Source organism: Myxine glutinosa, chromosome 4, assembly GCF_964187855.1.
Source record: "Myxine glutinosa chromosome 4, kmMyxGlut1.1, whole genome shotgun sequence".
NCBI classification, from domain to species: domain Eukaryota; kingdom Metazoa; phylum Chordata; class Myxini; order Myxiniformes; family Myxinidae; genus Myxine; species Myxine glutinosa.
In genome coordinates, this window is record NC_136264.1 from 153,834,895 (window position 1) to 153,857,394 (window position 22,500).

The 22,500-nt window shown below is 40.3% G+C and overlaps 1 protein-coding gene across 1 annotated transcript in view; it reads right to left on the minus strand.

Moving 5' to 3' along the window:
• The window catches only part of LOC137425771 (pituitary homeobox 3-like), a 124,469-nt gene that overhangs the window by 96,300 nt on the left and 5,669 nt on the right, over positions 1–22,500 (minus strand). The window contains exon 2 of the mRNA XM_078776642.1: positions 17,531–17,826. Within this exon, the coding sequence (XP_078632768.1) occupies positions 17,531–17,826 (296 nt within the window). The remainder of the gene's footprint in view (positions 1–17,530; positions 17,827–22,500) is intronic.

Here is a 22,500-nt window from a genome sequence, read left to right on the forward strand (position 1 = left end):
ACAGACAAACAAATGGGGATGAAAATATAACCTCTGTCCACGTTCGGAAGTGGGAGGTAGTAAGAAGGATATTTTTTTAATACATGGTCTAAGGCTTTTAATGGAGCACACACACACACACACACACACACACACACACACACACACACACACACACACACACACACACACACACACACACACACACACAGATGAGACAAACATTTAACACAGCCACTGAGCTTGGGGGAAGTGACGTTACTTCCTGGGATCCTCTGGGTACCCGCGACGTCATACCATTGGTGCTGCCTTTCTCACCACACTCAGCGGGACATTTCCTCAGGAGGAATTTCTTCCTCCCCATGGATGCCAACCGATGGGGATTGTCCGTGCTTTATACATTTAAATGTTGAACGTCAAGCAATAAGCAACTCGTGCCATTTTAAACGTCTTTGGTGTGACTTGAACTGGTGCAAACCGGATGTGTGTGTGTTTTTTTTTAGGAGACACCATCTCCTTACTGTATGGCCATTGGCTCCCTTTGGGAGCTCATCCACCCTTTGCCAGGTGTTGTTTTTAGTCCTGGCAGGGTGTAAACAATGGACAAACATTACTATATTACTATAGACATTACTGTGGACGAACATGACAGTATATGGAATTTTTAAATTTCATACAGCATGAGCCAGATGTTCAGATGAGAACACTACAGACCAACCCATAATATGACCAACCATTCCCAAGTAGAACTTCATCCCGACATCCGTGTGTTTGCTTTGATAATATTTACCTCCACAACCAAAGGTGGATGGAGGTTATGTGTTCACCCCTGTCTGTCTGTCTGTCTGTTTGTGAACAAGATATCTCAAAAGATTGTCGACGGATTCGGACGAAACTTGATGGACATGTTGAGTGTGTGATGAGGACGATTTGATTCGATTTTGGTGAAGATCTGAATATGGATTCGGATATGGGAATTATTTAATTTTTAAGTGATTCTTCACCATTGGGAGATAGGGCCAAAAATGATATATAGCAGGATATCTCAAAAAGGTGTGGACGGATTTGGACGAAACTTGATGGACATGTTGAGTGTGTGATGAGGACGATTTGATTCGATTTTGGTGAAGATCTGAATATGGATTCGGATATGAGAATTATTTATTTTTTCAAGTGCTTTTCACCTTTGGGGCTAAAATCAACATATAGCAGGATATCTCAAAAAGTTGTGGACGGATGATTTTGATTAAATGTGATTCTGTATTGTGATTTTCTGGTCTAATCTGGAATACAAAAGGTAAAGTGTTCACCTGGCGGAGGTATGCTCTCTACTGAGTGCCGTTCTAGTTATATACTGCATTTTAAATGCTACAGTATTTCCATTGGCAAACACTGATAGCTTATGCGTTAAAGGAGTACATCCGTGAACAACACCTTGCTCATATACAATTTAAGCAGCCTTCTAGTTTACCCTGCTTGTTTATATGTATCTTAAAGGTCCAGCTCAATGTCTAACCCATATTGACATGAGTAATCAATCATCTCTCGCCAAATCAACTCCCACCCACTCACCCACTAGTTTCGAATATAATTTTGCAGTTGTAAAGAATTGTCTACTTAGATTAAGAATTGTCTACTTAGATTAAGAATTGTCTATTTAGATTAAGAATTGTCTACTTAGATTAAGAATTGTCTACTTAGATTAAGAATTGCCTACTTAGATTAATAGTGTCTAACACCAAGTTGCTTTTGTTCGCCATTTCCCACTCCGCATGGGTTGTTGTTCTATGGCGAAGTATTCACACGCGATGGTGATGCAACATTAAAATGTAATAAAAAAATGTAATAATATGTAATAAAATGTAATAATAATAAAATGTAATAAAATGTAATACAACATTACATTTAACACCATTAGTGACATCGTTACATCATTAGTAACAACATTAGTGATGCAACATTAAAGGTAGGCAACCATTCAAACATCCTTCTTGATGTAGTGGCACTAACTCCCACTCCCAGCATCGCCTCATTTATTATTTTCCATTGCCTTAATCCTTCTCGGCCCGGTTGGATTCTTGATTATTTTACTTTTCCATTCCCAAGTCTCTTTTTTTGTTCCTTTCCTTTTGTATGTTGTACACTGGGCACATTTTTTGATGTAGACCGATAGGCCCTCCTATAGACAGCCCATGATTTATTCATGCCGGGATAAGGCTGAGCTTCACGGAAGCTACGCGGCTTCACTACCGAGAAATAGCAACCAGGCAGACACGATACACTCTCTGCATATGCAGCATCACAATTAACAGATTTCCAGCATAAGGGGCATGCATATAATATATTCCCAAGTAAAAGTAACAGCTTTGGGTGTGACGTATTTGGGGTGAAGTTAAAAGAGCGTTTGACCACCCAAGTGTGGCATGCCGATGCATCATGCCTCGGTCTCACTCCTGATGCACAATAGTAAGTGTGGTTGCACTATGCAGGCATGGTACCAATATGCTAATGGAGATGAGGCATAAAAGTATTGCTTTAGTCCATTCCATCCTAAGTAATCTATCATAACACTGAACAATTAGTGCATAAATATCGACAAAGCTGGGTTGTTGTGGATATTAAAGTGAGTAAAATGTGATGAATAAAACACCTTCAGGTAAATTACCATGTCAAAAAAACCAATCTCTCAATTTATGGTTTTCTCCTGGTAATGAGATACCAGCACAAAACCCTAATTACATCCGCCACTGAAGGTGGGCTGAGGTTATGCTTTCACCCCTGTCTGTTTGTTTGTCTGTCTGAACAGGATGTCTGAAAAAATTGTGGACGGATTATGAAAAAACTACTGGTAAAAAATTAGCTAGTAAGGTGACAATAACGAAATGATTAGATTTTGTGGAAGATCAAGATCCAGCCCATCAGTGGGACACAAAACGTAAACCGTTTAGCCTGGCAGAGGTATGTGTTCTACCGAGTGCCACTCTAGTTTGACATGACATCCAAAAGTTCCCAAAAGTACAAAGCTTAATTTTAATTAAAAACGTTGGTAAAACCTTAATAATGTTTTCGGACTAAAATTTCAGCATAAAAATTTAAGCAATTTCAGCATCAAAAACTCCCTCACTCTCTTCAATCCCACTCATCCCTCCAGGTCTTTAAAACAGCTGTTCACCACCATCTCTTATCTTCCCCAATCCAAAACCTTGATCTCTTCTACCCCTGTTAATGCACCCCATGTCCACTTTTTTGAAATACCGACTTCTTTCCTGGAAGTCCTAGCAGTGTTCATGTCCATGTCCGCACCTCTCCCACTCCCCACACCCCTTCCCATGCCTCCTCCCCAAAGCCCTCTCACTCCCACAGATCTCCCGATGTCCCTGCTCTCAATTGTTGTACTTGTGTGCTTCCCCTTCTCTCCCCATATTGTCTGCCACTCCCTTTATTTCGTCTTATGTGTCTGTTTTTTTTTTGTCATTAATGTTAACTCTTACACGAGCCTCGATCTTGTAAACCCCAAAAAAAAGGGATTTTTTAAAAATGGCATTGTGCCATATTGCATTTTGGTTTAAACACCATCAATTGTTTTAAAAGACAAAAAAACCCCTAAATAGTTCGTAATTAATCCCCAATGTCAGGATTGTCTCTCTTGGGCTTGATGACATTCGAAGAAAAAAATTGAATGAAATTAAGGATTCAGTAAGTAGCTCTTTACAGAGGGCATTGCTATGGACCACGACCCAAAGTCACGTAATGGTCACGTATTTTCACAGGTTTATATCAACAGAGCCCTGGGCATTGCTGATCTAAGTAAGGCCCATGCAGGAGCCTGTACATGAATCACATGCATGAGAAAGACATTAATAGACGTCAATATACTTTCACATGACTTTCAAGGTTATTAGTAGACATGGTACGAGGCAAAGGTTGTCCAAACGATAAACATGCACCTTAACCCCAAGGCCACAATGCATGCAGGTTCTACAGCCATAGCCTACTATTGCTACCTCAATGGCTTCATCAGCAAGACACACTCTTAAACCTGGACGGACTCAATGAATACAACAACGGAGCTAAAACCACTTTTACAAGTGACGATAGAAGGAAACAAAGTTCGAGATAAAAAAATTTGAAGTGAGAGTTAGAGAGCAAGTAAAGGAAGGAAAATAATAATAAAGGACTTCAAAGAAAGTCCAGGAAATGAGAAATCCGGTTTACGATCGAACTTGGTCTTCAACCAGACAAGGTCATGTAATGGTTAGAGCATCTACTCTTTACCAACCATATTTACCTCCGGCACCAAAGGTGGATGGAGGTTATGTTTTCACCCCTGTCTGTTTGTGAACAAAATATATCGAAAAGTTGTGGACGGATTAGGACGAAATTTGGCAGAGAAGTAGTGTATGTGAGGAGGACGAAATGATTCGATTTTGGTGAAGATCCGGATCCGGATCCGGTTGGTAGAATTTTTAAAGCGATTCTTCAGCATTGGGAGATAGGGCCAAAACGATACATAGCAGGATATCTCAAAAGGTTGTGGACGGATTTGGACGAAACGTGGTGGAGAAGTTGTGTGTGTGACAAGGAATAATTGATTCGATTTTGGTGAAGATCTGGATCCAGATCCGGCTAGTAGAATGTTTTAAGTGATTCTTCACCATTGGGAGTTATGGCCAAAAACGATATACAGCAGGATATCTCAAAAAGTTGTAGACGGATGATTTTGATTAAATGTGATTCTGTATTGTGATTTTCTCGTCTACTCTAGGATACAAAATGTAATCTCTTCACCTGGCGGAGGTATGCTCTCTACTGGGTGCCGTTCTAGTTTATATCTTGAAATTGGAATCATATTTGGCATAATACCAAACACTGCTTTTCTTGTAGAGGTTGTAACCTCAATCAAAATCTGCAAACTATACCACCTGAGCCATCACAAGGATCCATATAATGCACTTAACATAGAAACTCGAAAAATTACCAAGTACCAGGATCTGTAAAATGAAGTCAAAAAATGACCAAGTACCAGGATCTGTAAAATGAAGTCAAAAAATGACCAAGTACCAGGATCTGTAAAATGAAGTCAAAAAATGACCAAGTACCAGGATCTGTAAAATGAAGTCAAAAAATGACCAAGTACCAGGATCTGTAAAATGAAGTCAAAAAATGACCAAGTACCAGGATCTGTAAAATGAAGTCAAAAAATGACCAAGTACCAGGATCTGTAAAATGAAGTCAAAAAATGACCAAGTACCAGGATCTGTAAAATGAAGTCAAAAAATGACCAAGTACCAGGATCTGTAAAATGAAGTCAAAAAATGACCAAGTACCAGGATCTGTAAAATGAAGTCAAAAAATGACCAAGTACCAGGATCTGTAAAATGAAGTCAAAAAATGACCAAGTACCAGGATCTGTAAAATGAAGTCAAAAAATGACCAAGTACCAGGATCTGTAAAATGAAGTCAAAAAATGACCAAGTACCAGGATCTGTAAAATGAAGTAAAAAAATGACCAAGTACCAGGATCTGTAAAATGAAGTCAAAAAATGACCAAGTACCAGGATCTGTAAAATGAAGTCAAAAAATGACCAAGTACCAGGATCTGTAAAATGAAGTCAAAAAATGACCAAGTACCAGGATCTGTAAAATGAAGTCAAAAAATGACCAAGTACCAGGATCTGTAAAATGAAGTCAAAAAATGACCAAGTACCAGGATCTGTAAAATGAAGTCAAAAAATGACCAAGTACCAGGATCTGTAAAATGAAGTCAAAAAATGACCAAGTACCAGGATCTGTAAAATGAAGTCAAAAAATGACCAAGTACCAGGATCTGTAAAATGAAGTCAAAAAATGACCAAGTACCAGGATCTGTAAAATGAAGTCAAAAAATGACCAAGTACCAGGATCTGTAAAATGAAGTCAAAAAATGACCAAGTACCAGGATCTGTAAAATGAAGTCAAAAAATGACCAAGTACCAGGATCTGTAAAATGAAGTCAAAAAATGACCAAGTACCAGGATCTGTAAAATGAAGTCAAGAGAAAATGGAAGCTGAGGAGTGTCAATGTTTTGTCAGCGATAGTCGGAACAACTTGAGTGATAAAATCAGAACATCACTGATATTTTGAAAACCATCATCATCATCATCATCATCAGTCCACTACAGGATGAAGGCCTCTCTCAACTCATGTCGGTGATATTGGAATATTTTGCCATGCTTGCCAAGCAAAGTGCAGATGAGGAAGACAATTGGGGCAGGAATTTTGAATTTCTTCAGGATGCTGGCGATAACTTGCCCACTCTTCAAGAATACACTGTGGGAATATTTAACACCCAATAACCAGGGCTGGCAGACAGGTCCTCTGGCTTAATCTCCTTCATATGGACGGCACACACACTGATGCATCATCCTGCCTGTGAAATACCAGGGCAACGGTTTATAGCTGGGTTGTGATCCGAACCCAGGCTATAAAGGTCAGAGGCGAGTGTGCATATTCTAAGCTATCCTGACAGCCCCTCACAAACTATACTAGTCAATATTACAACAAACGGACTACAATTGGTGGCTGTCTAGGTTTCGGTGACAATCCTGAAAAGAACCCTTGGAACAAAGACATGACAAGAGCAAAACATCACAAATTTGTCCTCGAAATGTGATCTTCGAAAATAGAGGGGATACTCTGGGTCTTGGGAAGACTCCGTTCCACCTTCTCAAACCTGCTCAATGAGATTACAAGAAACGTGAGAAAATATAATGGGAAATAAAATTATTATGAATGATAAAGCGGAACTGTAGGTAAGTGGAGATGGGGAGGAGAGGGGAGAAATGGGGAAATAGGCTAGGAGGATATAATATGAGGAGTGTGGGGAAGGGGAAAGGGTTGGGAGGAGGGGTTTGGTTGGGAACATCTGAAGGGAGGGACACGACCATTTGTACCATTTGCACACATAATATGCTTATTTGGCCGACAAAAAAAAAAAAAAAACTGGAGAAGAATTTCAACAGACATTTTAGTAAAAGAAGAACTGGTTTATGAAGAAGTCAAAATATGATGTGATTGTATTAGCAGAGTAAGCCTGGAGTTGGCTTAACGGTTACGGTGGCTGGTTTGAGACATTAGGGTCTTGATTTGAGCCCCTGTCATGCCGTTGAATTAACACCAGGTGGGTTGACTCAGCCTGTCAACCTGAGGTTGACAAAAATGAGTACCAGCTGACTGGCAACGGGGGCACTGCATTAGCAGCACAACCACGGCTCCAGAAAAATGAGGCAACCAGCTGCCACGGGCTGCATACAAAACACCATTAACAGAGTTTTAAACTCTGGCTTATACCTCTATGCTAATTAATGTTTGCTATTCAGATGTGATGTAAGAACTATCATCTGAGGCTAACTATTCCTGTTTGACTGGTTAAGTGAACTTATGACAAACATGCAGTATTTGATTTATCGCTTACAACTGTTAAAGTCGACAAGTTTTCTCTGTCCAGGTGAGGCTGGGTAACTTTGAGATTCCATTTATTTGCCTTGTCTTGTCTGTTTTGTCCTCATCTGAATATTATATCCCTGTCTGGTCATTTTTCTCTCCATTGTGTTGCTGACTACATCCTTCATCTTCCAGCTCTTAAATGAGCCTTAAGCCAGTGACAAATACTCGAAACACAGATATTTTTCTGCCCTAACCCAGAGGCAAATCTGGGAAGAGAGGGGAAGGTTTTGGAGGGGAGCTGAACCCCTTCCTATTTTCAGGAAAAATACGGTTTTTATCATAATCATCACCCTCATCATCATCATTGTGAGCCTTGATACAAGATCAAGGCTCGGGGAAGGGCAAGGTGACAGAGGGCGAGAAATGGTCAATGTACCAATATTTGAGCAATGGGGTCAATTGTTCATGGATACTGCAGCACAATTCAACAATTCCAATACCATAATTTAAAATAAATTAATATTGAACCTGCAGTTCTTCAGGGATTATGGCCAGATATGTCCCATTACAATAGAGTCCCAATACAATGAATATGCAATACGAGTAAAAAGTCTGTCAAGTATGACGAGTTGGAACAGTTTATTCGATGGTGCAGCCTCATGAGCATGCCAAAGTCTGAAGCCTCGGCCTATAGTGTCAGGTGTGCTCATATGTTTTTTTTTTTATTAGACATTATACAGATGTAAATGAACACTCGTTTTACTCTGCGTGCGTTGCACATCACGTGCAGCGAATTTCACCTCCATGTATCTTGTGTTTATTGTTATTTAAAAAAAAAAAAAAAACCGCTACTGTACACCGCCCTTGAGGCTCAGTTTGCAAGCAAGCCGCCGTCTACAATTCCAACAGAAGAGACATAATTACTCTTTTATGGAAAATGTTTTTCGAGTTTGTTTTATCCTCAAAAATAGACCGTAGTGAACAGGCATTCGTGTTAAAAGATTGGTCTTCAAAATCTACCCTTATGACGGGGGACAGACATCTGTACAAACCCAAACTGACATTGTGTTTTATATGGGAGATAACAAATTTGATACAACATGTATCAATCATAGCTACTGGTCCCATCATAACAAATAATTATCACTTGAATACATTAGATAGCAAAATGGTAATAATAAAAAGATCATCAAAGCAGCTTGCAGAAAATGAACAATTACCGGCCAGCACAAAATCAAACAATCCCATTCATAAAAGCTGTCTGCTCGAGAGCTTTCATGTTGGTCTAGGGTCTCGGCATCCTTAGGGATGATAATTAATCGAACCTAAGAGCTTCCATGGAACCAAAATAATATTTTTCATCTGAACAGACAGGCAGAGGAGCCCTGATGAATCTGCTTTACCTGCTTCATCCCAACACTCAGGAAGCTCTTAGGACCTCAACAGAGTCCCAACAGAAAAGCAAAACTCTGATGAAGAATCCTAAGAGGACCTAAGAGCTTCCTGAGTCTTGCCTGTTGAGCCGCCACAACAGCCGAAGGTACCATCGGATTTGAATATGGATCTTCCCAACTACAAGTATGTTTTTTTTCTTCCTGTGAAGGTGCTATTGTATGTGTTTATTTTATGCATGGTCAATCCCTTGTTATTTACTAGAAAGTTGCCTGTGCCCGCACGGGATTCTAAATGGGGTAGCAATGGTGGCAGCAAAAATGCAAATGGCGTCTTCTGTTATTGAGCCGACAACCTGGGAGAACAATTCACATTTATTGCTATATCTGATGCAATTTAAATGGTCTAATGGTGGTGAGGTGCTCTATTTGAAACTTTGTTCGATATTTGTAGCTTTTTGATACATAGTGTGCGTAATAAAAAATTGTATTGGTGTCAAAATCAGTGACCAATTGCAAATTAAGAGTAGGATGAAGCAACCGGTTAATCATCACTTTTATCTCACCCCATGCGTGTGCCAAAGCTGTGGTATGGGTGCTACTATCACAGCACTCGTAATCCGGTACCATATCAATCTTCAGAAATGATGTGATTTTATCCAATGTCGTATTTATTATCTAAGTGCATGGTGGGCAACATGGCGTGGCAATAATTCAAATTGTATGTTTCACACTCTACATGTTGAACCATGAGGCAGACACTGCTGTGGTGTGTACGGGAGAGGCAGGTTAGTTGATACAGTAGGTTAGTTGATACAACCTTCCTCCTAGCCCTCAGAAATGAAACTTGTATAAATGCTGCCCTCTGTTGTTAGCTAGTTGCATTACATATCATTGATAAGTAGGTCAAGAAGTTACAGACAAAGAAAGGGTGTGATTCTCCAAAAAACCTGATTTGTGTCATCCTGAGTAAAAACGCCAACAAAAGGTATGATCATTTATTGTGATAATACTACATAGATTTCACAGGAGTTTTCATTGGTTGATTATACCTTGTGAAAGTGGCTTTCAGCCTACGCTGATTTGATTGCCAGGATAAGCATGTGGGCAACATGTGTTGCAAAAAACCCATGGATGGGTTAGATGATACAGTCTGAGTAGGTTAGTTGATACGCGTATATGCGTATCAACTAACCCTACCGACCTGTATCAACTAACCCATTCATTTTTTTTTTTTTACAAGACAATGCTGTAGCCATTTGTAACTGGGCTTCATACATCATAATATATGTAGGCCTATATAGCCTACACTGTACATCTTTAGAATATAAGAGTTGTGTCCATCTGAGTTGTGAATCTTGTTCCTTTCCTGATATTTGATGCTTGCCGATTAACTTGTTTGGCAGATCTTTTTTTTCTCTCTAACTTAACCTTTAGCCTTATTGTTAGATATACTTTACATTACCTATGTATACATAGCAGGTATACAACTGAATAAATAACAAACAAACAGCTTTAATTAACAGTGCTCAATGACTGAAAATACCATTAGTACAAATATTATACAGAAATGATGGTATGTAGCCTAGTTTGATGTGTATCTGTAATTATGTGCATGCTAATTTGTTACCATTGGCAGAAATACCATGTAAATCGATGTATCATCTAACTCATTCACCATGTAAATCAATGTATCATCTAACCCATTCACGCCTACCAAGGTGTATCAACTAACCCACTTGGTCAGGTCAGATGATACGTTTGACAAACAGTTTTTTTGTGAGCCACCATTCCAAGCTTGATAATTCAGCAGATCTGGCATGCTTCACAGATATGTACAAGACCCTGATATTTATTTTGGACAATTCATGAATCCTGTCGAGCTAACAGTCTTCATTATAGGCCAACATAACTAAAAAGTTTATCAACTAACCTGCCTCTCCCCTACATGTAGTCGCTTGCGGAAGGTGTGTGGAGTGGTGCACATATATGTTCTGTGTGATGAGCATTTGGGAAGGTGTCATTTACATGACGTCACATTGTGTTTAACACTTGTCTCTTTTTGTAACTTGATAAATCACATTTAGCAGCATATTAATAGTTTTATGCACAATGATCGCTTCTGTGTTCACAGCATTATCTAAGAGTACTACACCTGTACTAATTTAACTTATTGGGTGAGGTTAACAGTAGATTAAAAGTGTCATGCACATTGACGACATGTTTATCTAAGTGGTATTCCTATAACTATAGAGGCCATTTATTTATTTAATTTGCTTTTTGTTAGGAGGGCTGGGGTTGGGATGGGGATGGGATCCTGATATAATGGATTTGCGATACAATGCCTATTGGAATGTATTTATTCGTTATATCAATACTTTTACCATTTCACTACCCACCGACGGTGTTGGAGTAGTTGGGTAGCCTCCACACACCCGATAACTATCGTGCAAGTTATGAAATGGGACATCAGTGAACTGTTCTCATACCTTTACAAATGCCACCATATGGAGTCCACTATTGACTGGATGATGTTTCCCATGTCCTTAATATGATTGAAAGTTCCTGAACACGATTTAATGTTTACCATCCATTCATTTGTTCATTCATCATGATTTACTTATTTACGAGCAATGGCGGGTCCCTTCTCTCATGCTTTCCCCTGCCTCCTCCCACCCCTCCCCTGCCTCCTCCCACGCCTCCCCTGCTCCCTCCCTCCCTTCTCCTGCCCCCTCCCACCCTTCCCCTGCCTCCTCCCAACCCACCCCTCACCTCCTACCAACCAACCCCCCTCTGGACACCCACCTCACCCCTTACCCTCCTCCCACGCACATACACTCATCCCTTCGGACTCCCATCCTCGCCCTCCGCCTCCTCACCCACCCCTCCCTCCGCCTCCTCCTCTCACCCACCCCGTCTCTCCTCCCACCCACCCCCTCCCTACCCCCACCCCACCACTTTCGTTGACTCCTCCCACCCACGCTTTCCCTCCCTTCTACTTTTATAATAAATGCATCAAAGTTTTACAAAGTCTTTAACTGATATTAGTTAGACCATAAAAAGGTATTGAGGTGCAGTTGTTCAGATGTTCCAAAAAAAAAAAAAAGTACCGATTCATAGAATTATCGGTGTGGATGTTAATACATCAACACTGCCGTTTCCAACATTTATACTCCTGCAATACAAAGCTGAAAGCTTGAAAGTTGTTATTGTTGAAGTTTAAGGCCCTGCCAATAAAAGGCTTGGCTTGTTTGGTTTTCCCATGATCCCATCTGTTCACACAGCGAATGATTCTCGCCTTACATGAGATAAATGTACAACTTCTTCCTGAGCCCGAGATAAGTATGAAAAAGGACGAGCTGAGGAATGGGGTTGGGTGGGGCATGGGGCGAGGTGGGGAGGGTGGGCGTTTTCATGCTATTTAAAGCCAAGCTTAGCAATGTTCTGCAGAGGTTGTAATTTTGAGTTCGGGTCACTTTCAGCTCTTTGTTTTGCATTATTGAGCAATAGTTGCGCAGCCATTTGTAAAGTTCTATTCTGTTCTTTCATCTTCACGAGAGGATGTTGGTTTTTTTTTGCTTTGACCTTCAACTTTACTCAACAACAGGCCCTGCATCATCCAGACGGGAGGGAATTTCATATTTTTCTCTCGAGACTGGCACTTAAAATTTGGCGTTTCATAAATTGGGTTCTCGTCGTCCCAAGATGGCGAATAAAATGATTCAGAATACGATTTGAACTTTCTGTGGTACACACAATCCAATCAGGAGTTATGCGGACAGAGAAAACAAAACTGCATACAATTTTTGTAAATTCAAATGTCTTTACTGAATGGAAGAATCATAAATAAAACAAGTACAAAAAGTTTTAATTAAAACAAAAGCCGCGTCGATGTTACACAATGCCTAGATGCAGCTGTGCCTATAACGTCGATGTTATAGGCACAGGACATTCCTATTGATTCGATTACTTGATGTTATTTTTGTGCAAAGTGAAAATATATCTCGGCAATTTCCCCGTGTGTGGCGACGAATTTTTAATATATCTCGGCATTTTCCCGTCTGTTATTTCGGGCGGTGTATGACTGAGCATGCCGCGATTTAAAAAATATATATCTCGGCAATCTCCCGTGTGTGGCGACGAATTTTTAATATATCTCGGCATTTTCCCGTCTGTTATTTCGGGCGGTGTATGACTGACCATGCCGCGATTTAAAAAAAATAAATCTCAATGGACTTGAAGTTACAGGCCTTTGAGAATTCATTTCGTTCTATAAAGGGCAACTTTCATCGGATTTTCTTCCCGTTTTTTTTCAACCGAGTCTAAAACTATGTTAGCGACTGTGAAAAATGAAATGATATATCGAATTTGATTTGAAATAAAACTGTGTGAGAGAGGAAGACACCACGGGCCTACAAAACAGGCCTCAAAGCTATGCGAGTTAATAAAATGGTGGATATTTGTTTATATGAAGCCTCTCCCAGAATGGGTGGAGCTATGGTTCCCAGAATGGGTGGAGCTTTGAGGTTTTGTCTTCTCTGCAAGAACAAGAAGAAGAACAAGAAGAAGAACAACAACAACAGCAGAGGGCACTCTATGAGCAGCGTCTGCGACGCGGCTAAAAATGTTCAGGACTGAATGTCAATCGTGTACCAGGTTTGGCTTAAGCTCATCATATTAGGTATTTCCAAGAAAATGTGTTGTGATTGAATATTGTGCTCTAATGAAATCTTTGTACATTTTAAGGATAGATGAGCGGTCTTGCTCGAGTTTGAATCCTGACCCGGCTATAAACTGTCATCCTTGTGTTTGACATGTCGGGCGAGGCATCAATGGGCTTGGGCATCAAATCAAATGGGCATCATCAAAAAATCATCGAATCATTCATCATCAAAGGGGGATCAAAAGTCCCTGGAACGTGCATTAAATTGGGTATCCCGTCTGCCAGCATTAGTTTGGTGGACATTAAAAGATCCAAAGGTGTCTTTTGCGAAGAGTGGGTGAGCTATCGCAGTCACCTTGGCCAAGTTCCAAATTACCGCTCTAACCTACAGGGGGCACTGCATCAGTGGAACTGCTGCCAGACCCCAGCCAGAACGGATGCCAGCACGCAGCCACGATCTGCATACAAACGACGACGCCAACATTTAAGGATGTGAAGTGAAAGAAACGACGATGATCGGATGAAGTCATTCTATGTTTTTACACCTCGATTGTTTAACTTTAGGTTTTTCTTTTGCGGTCGACAAAATTTATTTTAATGTCCTCGTCGTCGACCAGAATAACTTATCATTATCAACATCAACATGTCATGGAGGGTTAGCAGGATATCTTAGAGGTATACAAACTCAAACTTTTTTTTTTACTCCATGTGTTTTTTTTTTTTACCTCCCCCACCCCCCACATCCCCCACATCCCTTCCCACGCCTCCTCCCCCCAAGCCCTCTCCCTCCCACAGATCTCCCGATGTCCCTGCTCTCAAATGTTGTACTTGTGTGCTTTCCCCTCTCCCCATCTGGTGTCCCACTCCCTTTATTTTGTTTTATGTGTCCGTTTGTATTTTTTTTGTCATTAATGTTAGCTCTTGCATGATCCTCAATCTTGTATACAAAAGAACAACAACAACAACAACAACAACAACAACAACAAAAAACCCCTCAAATTTGAGCTGTCGTGCCTGCGTTGGAATCTGGACTCAGCTATAATCTGTTATTCTGGTGTTTGACAGGCATGACATGTAAGGACAACGACCGTTGTTAAGGAGGGTGAATGTTAAAGATCCTGTGGTGTCTTTCAGAAAGAGTAGGCGAGTTAACGTCAGCACTGTTCAGCTTCAGTTTGAACGTCAGGCCTGGTCAGCTAGTTTGTGAAATACTTGATCCAAAAAACGAACGTGGACCCCAATTGGTAGGAGCCATTAAAGTACCAGTAGCAGTAGTAGTAGTCCATCATCATGTAACGGTACTTTGAAAATACCCTCAACTTAACAAGCATAGCACAAGGCCGTCGGTACAACAGCACAGATTTGTGGCAAAAAAGGTCCGCAATTCAAAAAGACGTCTTCAAGTGATCGTTAAGGTAAATGAGGCCTTCAAACAAAATACGTTTACATTTGTCAACTTTGAATTCTATTGGGGCATGCGGCAGGACATTGGATTTTGTCGACCTCAAAATGAGTTGGCCTACAGAAAACATTAACTTGGCACAGAAGTATGGGCAGGTTTTGTTTGTAAATCGTTACATTTTGGTGAATGTGATATCAATGGTATATTGTCACGTGTCGCACAAATTCGAGCGATTATGCAAAATGTATAAAAGGGTTCAATATAACGAAATTCGGTAATCACTGATATGTTCCTGTTATTGACATAGAGGCGAGCCTGTGGAGTCCTTACAAGATGTACGCGTATCAATTAATCGAACGGGTTGGAGAAAGGTAGAGCTATTGGGCTTCTGCAAGAGACACGACGCTACGTCGAGGATTGTGTCGAGTTTGCTGCAAGAACAACGGTTGATGTTGGTATCAATGGGTACAAAAAGGCATGACCTTTACTCGGTGTGTCGGCTTGGAAAGGTGGAATGATCACCATGGTAAGAGCAAGTGGGACCATTTTGCTAAGTGCTTGTGCGGAAAGAAGTCGAGGAAATTTGGGAGGCCACCTCACAGGGACCGTTATATATACGTATACTGCTTCCAGGGGTAGCCTCATGGCGAGGATCACACTGGGGGGTTTGCTGCTGTCTTTCCAGTGGTAGCCAGCATAGGAATTTACAATTTGTTCAGTATGTTGGTGATATGATAGGCCTACTTCGTCTACCGTTTGTTGAAAGACACCGTGGGACATTCAACGCCCACAAGTTAAAGCTAGCAGACGGCACATCGAGCTTGACATATTCATCGAAGAGACGAACATTTTGTGATTCAATTATTATGAACCGGCTGCGAAAAACCAATTGAGCAGTTTATTGTCGTCGCGGGGATCGAACCTCGACAAGATAGCTCAAAGGTAAGTGTGTCACCTCTGCACCATCCTGTTAGAGAATGTACTACTACTACGACTACCACTATTAATACCACTACCACTACAACCACTATTACCACTACTACTACTACTACTACTCCTACCACCACCACTACTACTACTACGACGACGACGACTACCACTACTAATGCAACTACTACTACAACCACTACTACTACTACCACCACTACTACTACCACTACTACTACAACCACTATTACTACTACTACTACCACTACCAGTACTACTACTACGACTACCACTACTAATACCACTACTACTACAACCACTATTACCACTACTACAACCACTACTACCACTACTACTACCACCAGTACTACTACCACCACTACTACCACTACCACCACCACCACGACTACCACCACCACTACGACTACCACTACCACTACAACCACTATTACCACTACTACTACTACTACCACTACTACTACTACTACTACTACTACTACTACTACTACTACTACCACCACTACGACTACCACCACCACTACGACTACCACTACTACTACCACCACCACCACTACGACTACCACTACTACTACAACCACTATTACTACCACTACCACTACAACCACTATTACTACTAGTACCACTACTACTACCACCACTACTACTACCACCACAACTACTACGACCACTACTACTACTACTACTACTACTACCACTACCACCACTACTACTACCACCACTACTACTAGTACTACCACTACCACCACTACTACTACCACTACTACTACCAGTACTACCACCACTACTACTACCACTACTACTATTACTACTACCACTACTATTACCACTACCACTACTACTACCAGTACTACCACTACTACTACCTCTACTACTACTACTACTACTACTACTACAGCCCCAATTATTCCCACCTTATTGTGGGACTGGCCGTAAAACGTTTTTGGCCCGAGTCGTTCACAAACGATTTAGGCAAATTTAATATCAACTATAAGTGATTTGGGCAGGAATTTGTGCATTTTTTCAGGGTCCCGGCGACAACTCACATATTCTTTACAAAACACCTGGGATGTTTCACATCATCTCGCTGATGCTAGCAGACGGAACACTCAGTTCCATGTCCAGCCGAGGGTCGGTGCGCATTGTCATGAAAATCCCTGCATGCGAAACACCCGTTTATCGTCGGTAAAGGGATTGAACTGAGACTCGACAGCTCAGGGGTAAAGCGTGCTACTGATGAACCATCTCGTCAGACAATACACCATTTCATACACTAAATATACTATTGAACAGCTTTGGAGCACAACCTAACGATGGCAAAATCTATACATCCGTGCACACTTTATACTGCCTCATGACACATGAACGAAACTCTAATCATTCACAAACAAGTCTTTCCTGGATTTTCGAACCATTGTACATGAAGTATGGATCACGTATAATATAAGCGTTGCGCTAGCGAAATTCGATTTCTGTCGATAACGTTGGCCAAAACATTCCAAGTTGCACCGACAATGTTTAACCCCAGAAAAACTCATTCGCATATTTTCAGTTGCTGCCCGACAATCGAAGTTTATTTTAAATTAAATTTGATCGTTGCAAGATAGTTTATTGATTAATTCGTTAACTTGTGTTTTTTTGTATTCAATCATCAGTTTAAAGTGTCAAATGCAACCTTGGAAGATTGGTAATTTTCTAGGCTATTTTCAAAGAACTGGCATTACCCGGACACGGGCTTCCGTGAGGTTTGTCCAGACGGCGATCTCCTCGCGCGTGGACATGTCCGGGTAGCGATTCCTCTGGAACGTCGCCTCCAGCTCCTGGAGTTGCTGGCTCGTGAAGTGCGTTCTTTGTCGCCTTTGTCGTTTCTTTTTGCTTGGATCGTCTGCACTTCCTCCACTTCCTCCACTTCCACCTCCTCCACCACCACCTCCTCCACCTCCTGCTCCTCCTCCTCCTCCTCCACCCCCTCCACCTCCAGTCCCCTCTTCTGTCTTGCTGCTTGAAAATTTCTCCGAATCTGGGATCAACGAGTGAAAGGTTAAATATGAAAAACTGATCGCATATTCACAGAGAAATATGTCAAATAGCTGGAGAATTCAGGATATCAGTTTTAAAGAGGCAGAAGAGAGAAGTTGGGGGATGAGTGTGTGTGTGTGTGTGTGTGCGTGCAGGGGCTTATGGCACACGTACATGTAAGTAGGTGTGTGTATGAGAGATTTTCAATGGGAACTGTGTGAAATTCATGGTCTATACATATCACACATTCAGGTGTGTTCACCGGAAGTTTTATCTTCCAACTGACCTTAACATAAAAATTCACGATTTTTTTTCCAACTTCTTCTTCAATAAAAAAGGTAATCTACATACCCAATATAACTTTGGCATGGCAACTAAAGGTTGCTGCACATGAAGTCAACCAACTTACAAGCTTATTCCTCACAATTTCTCGGCAAATATTCAAGTTACGAATTAATTAGGAATGTTGGTGAGCCACAGTATATAACACTTGACAGATACTATTAAACAAACAAAAAAACTAAAGCCATTAATATATTTAGTATTTGATGCAAGAGCTCAAAATGTATGCAACAGAGTCTGTTTGTATTGAGTTACTAGCAGCCCACACTTAAAAAGGACATCAGTTCCGAGATAACCAGACTTGAACCGGTTAGTAAAGAACGAATAGAGCACTGAGGGCGGAAAAGGAAAAGAACCGTTAATTTTTCATATCGTTACCTCCGCCAACAAAGGTGGACGGAGGTTATGTTTTCACCGCTGTCTGTTTGTCCGTTTGTTTGTGAACAAAATATCTCAAAATGTTGTCGACGGATTCGGACGAAATTTGGCGGAGATGTAGCGAATGTGACAAGGACAAATAGATCCGATTTTGGTGAAGATCTGAATATGGATTCGGATATGAGAATTATTTAATTTAGTAAATGATTCTTCACCATTGGGAGACGGGGCTAAAAACGATACATCGCAGGATATCTCAAAAAGTTATGGATGGATTTAGACGAAACTTGTCGGACAGGTTGTGTGTGTGACGAGGAAGAATCGATTACATTTTTGGGGAAGATCCGGATCTGGATCGAGCTAGTAGAATTTTAAAGTGATTCTTCACCATTGAGTGATACGGCCAACCAGGCGGAGGTGTGCTCTCGACCGAGTGCCGCTCTGGTTCTTATATAATTCATGATTGACCTTTAAATTATATGCAAGCACAAAAGTATAAAATAAATGAACATCGTTCAGATTAAAGGTTAACCTGTTTGGTGTTCCCGTCTGAGGAAGGTGCTCATGATACCGAGTCGCAGGTTTAAATCACATTCAAGCAAGAGAAAAGCCAATGAATAACATCGACATTACTTATTTTCCTACACATTAATTTCACCACAATTACAATCTTTATTCCCATTGTCCCCAAATGTCCTTAATTCGGGAAGGAGGCAAAGGAGTGAAGTTGGGGACGTGTATTTTAAGTATTTTACATTGTGCATGAAATGTCACGTGAGATTATATTTGCTCTCTTCGAGGCAGGGTCCGCTTTGGTACGATTTTGGTTGGATGTGCCGATATATATGTTGACCCCTTCGTAGCATTACTGACACACTATAGCTTATCACGTGTTACAACGGGTTGTTTCACCATTTTTCACGTGTTACAGACAGATACAGATATAGATAGAGATAGATTTATCTTTCAGAGTGGACTTCAGGTCTGAAAACTGGCTGGTCTTGCATTACAGGCATTTCGGTCTCCGCAAAAAGTCAGTGGAAACGCGACAAACAGACCTTTGCGCGGGTCAAAGAGTACGGAACGCGAGAGGAATTCCTTGGTCTCGGAAAGACAAACAAAGGATGGAAAGGGTGAAGAGATTTTCTTATTAGCGACGTGTACGAGGCACATGATTAGTTGAAACGTGCCAGCTCTGTTAACACGGTTTGGATTTGTGTAGAGTCCGAACTGCACTGCTGATCTCGAGGATTCCGAGCCATTCTCCTCTACTCCAGTTTCTACAATGACGGCCTTTCATGCATGGGCGTTCAAACATCTCGCTTCAGTTCTGCCAATTTGTTTAACGCTGAATTTCGCCCATGGCTTTTCTCATGTATGTCTCGTGTTGTAACATGCTCCAACACAAGCTGTACGGGTCCTGCGCGTACAAGCTTGCGACTGGAATAACAAATCGGGAAAGGGACAGCTCGGCGACATACGAGCCTTCTCTTCGTATGTCGCACAAAGTTCGTATGAAATAAAAATGTACAGACAGACGAGAAAAAAGAAAAAGAAAACACTGTATATGAACTATACAGTTGGGAATTCAGTATTTAACTTCACAAAAGTGTTGTGCTAAAGGTTAACAGGTTGGTGAAGCATCTCCACCTCTTTCGCATATTTATACAGGGATTATTATTATATGCTAGCTTACGTTTCCATTCTTATTAAAAGATGAATATTTACTTTCAAAGCTTCATTCAGTCTTTATGTCATAATCTATCAATATTTATTGCAAAACACAAAATTATATCTATTTGGAAAAAAAGATCCGATAAGAAATTGTATTTACACATTGGGGTTTTTTAAAACCAATATTTATTGCCAATTTAACCAATATATTTATCAATATTTATTGCAAAACACAAAATTATATCTATTTGGAAAAAAAGATCCGATAATAAATTGTAGTTACACATTGGGGTTTTTTTTAATCAATGCACTACTGTCGGCATATTTGTATCAATAAATCAAACACAACAAATACAATGTCACTAAAAGACAGAGAGAGAAGCTAAAACTATTGGACACGGGAAGTTTTACTTTGCTTATAAAGGCCGAGAAAATTGTACCATCGTGACAAGGTTGGAAACCCTTTTTGCACAGCTACATACATTGGGAAATCGGTAACTCTGTGACAACATAAAATCAATGACATAAAATCAATGCAATCAACGAACGAAATTAAAGAATTTCTTTTTACACAATTGTTGAATCATTTGCCATATATTTCTATACATCGATATTAGGCCACATGTGATTCATGATAAACTTGTAATTAATAAAAAAAAAAATCATTTTACAATATATCTGTATATATATATATATATATCTATATATATATATATATATATATATATATATATATATATATATATATATATATATGTATGTATATGTATATATATATATATATATATATATGTATGTATATGTATATATGTGTATATATATATATATATACAGTCACGTGAAAAAGTAAGTACACCCCATGTAAAGTTTTGACTTTTTCAACATATTTCAACATACAGCTATTTGATCTTCATTTCAACAATATTGATAGATACAGGTGATATAATATAACAAATATCATGAAACATTTACATTTTGTAGTCCATTGTAAAATTTAAATAAACATAAATGCAAATTTCCCATGTGGAAAAAGGAAGTACACCCCATTAAATGTTTAAAAAAATCTTTTTAACATATGTGGACATATCAACATTTGATCTTCATTTAAACAGTATCTAGAGATAAAGGTGATCTAATTGAACAAAAAACAATGGGTAATTGACTGCAATAATTTATTCAACAAAAAATTGTTGCACAGCATGCACAATTGCATGCACAGCTCGTTTCAAATGCCCCCACAACATCTCGATGGGATTTAGATCCGGGCTTTGACTTGGCCATTCCAGAACCCTCCATTTCTTTCTTTTCAGCCATTCCTTGGTGGATTTACTGGTATGTTTAGGGTCATGGTCATGTTGCAAGGTCCACCTTCGGTTGAGCTTCAACTTTCTGACAGATGGCCTCACATTATCCTCAAGCACCCTCTGGTACAATGAAGAATTCATAGTGGATTCTATGATGGTGAGCTGCCCAGGCCCTGATGCAGCAAAGCTGCCCCAAACCATAATATTTCCACCACCATGCTTTACAGTTGGTATCAGGTTCTTGTGGTCAAATGCTGTCTTTGGTTTTCGCCAAACATGTCTTCTGGTACTGTGGCTAAATAGCTCTACCTTTGACTCATCTGTCCAGAGCACATTGTTCCAGAAGTGATGGTCTTTGCCTCGGTGTTCATTGGCAAACTGTAGTCTTGCCCTGATGTTCTTTCTGGACAGCAAAGGTTTCCTCCTGGCGCACCTCGCATGCAGATTAAATTTGTGCAGCCTCTTTCTAATGGTAGACTCGTGCACTTTGACATCAACAGTGGCAAGAGCTACCTGTAGGTCCTGTGATGACATTCTGGGGTTCTTAGAGACTTCTTTCAGCATCTTGCGGTCTGCTCTCGGGCTGAACTTGCTGGGGCGGCCTGGCCTGAACATGTTTGCAGTTGTTTGGAATCTTCTCCACTTGTAGATGATCTTCCGGACAGTCGAATGATTGATTTCAAATTGTTTGGAGATCTTTTTAAATCCCTTCCCAGACTCGTAGGCATCTATAACCTTCTTTTTGAAGGCCTTAGAGAGCTCTTTTGATCTGGGCATGGTGACGCCGCACACTTCAACAACAAAGAGCAAACCAAACTAAATGTTTGAGGTTTAAATAAGACAGGTTCCTCCAAGATCCTCTCCAATGATGTTCTCATCATTTGCACCTGAGCTGGTGCACCCGATTCCAATTTTAGGTATTTGAAGTAGTGATAAATGTAGGGGTGTTCTTACTTTTTCCACATGCAAAATTTGCA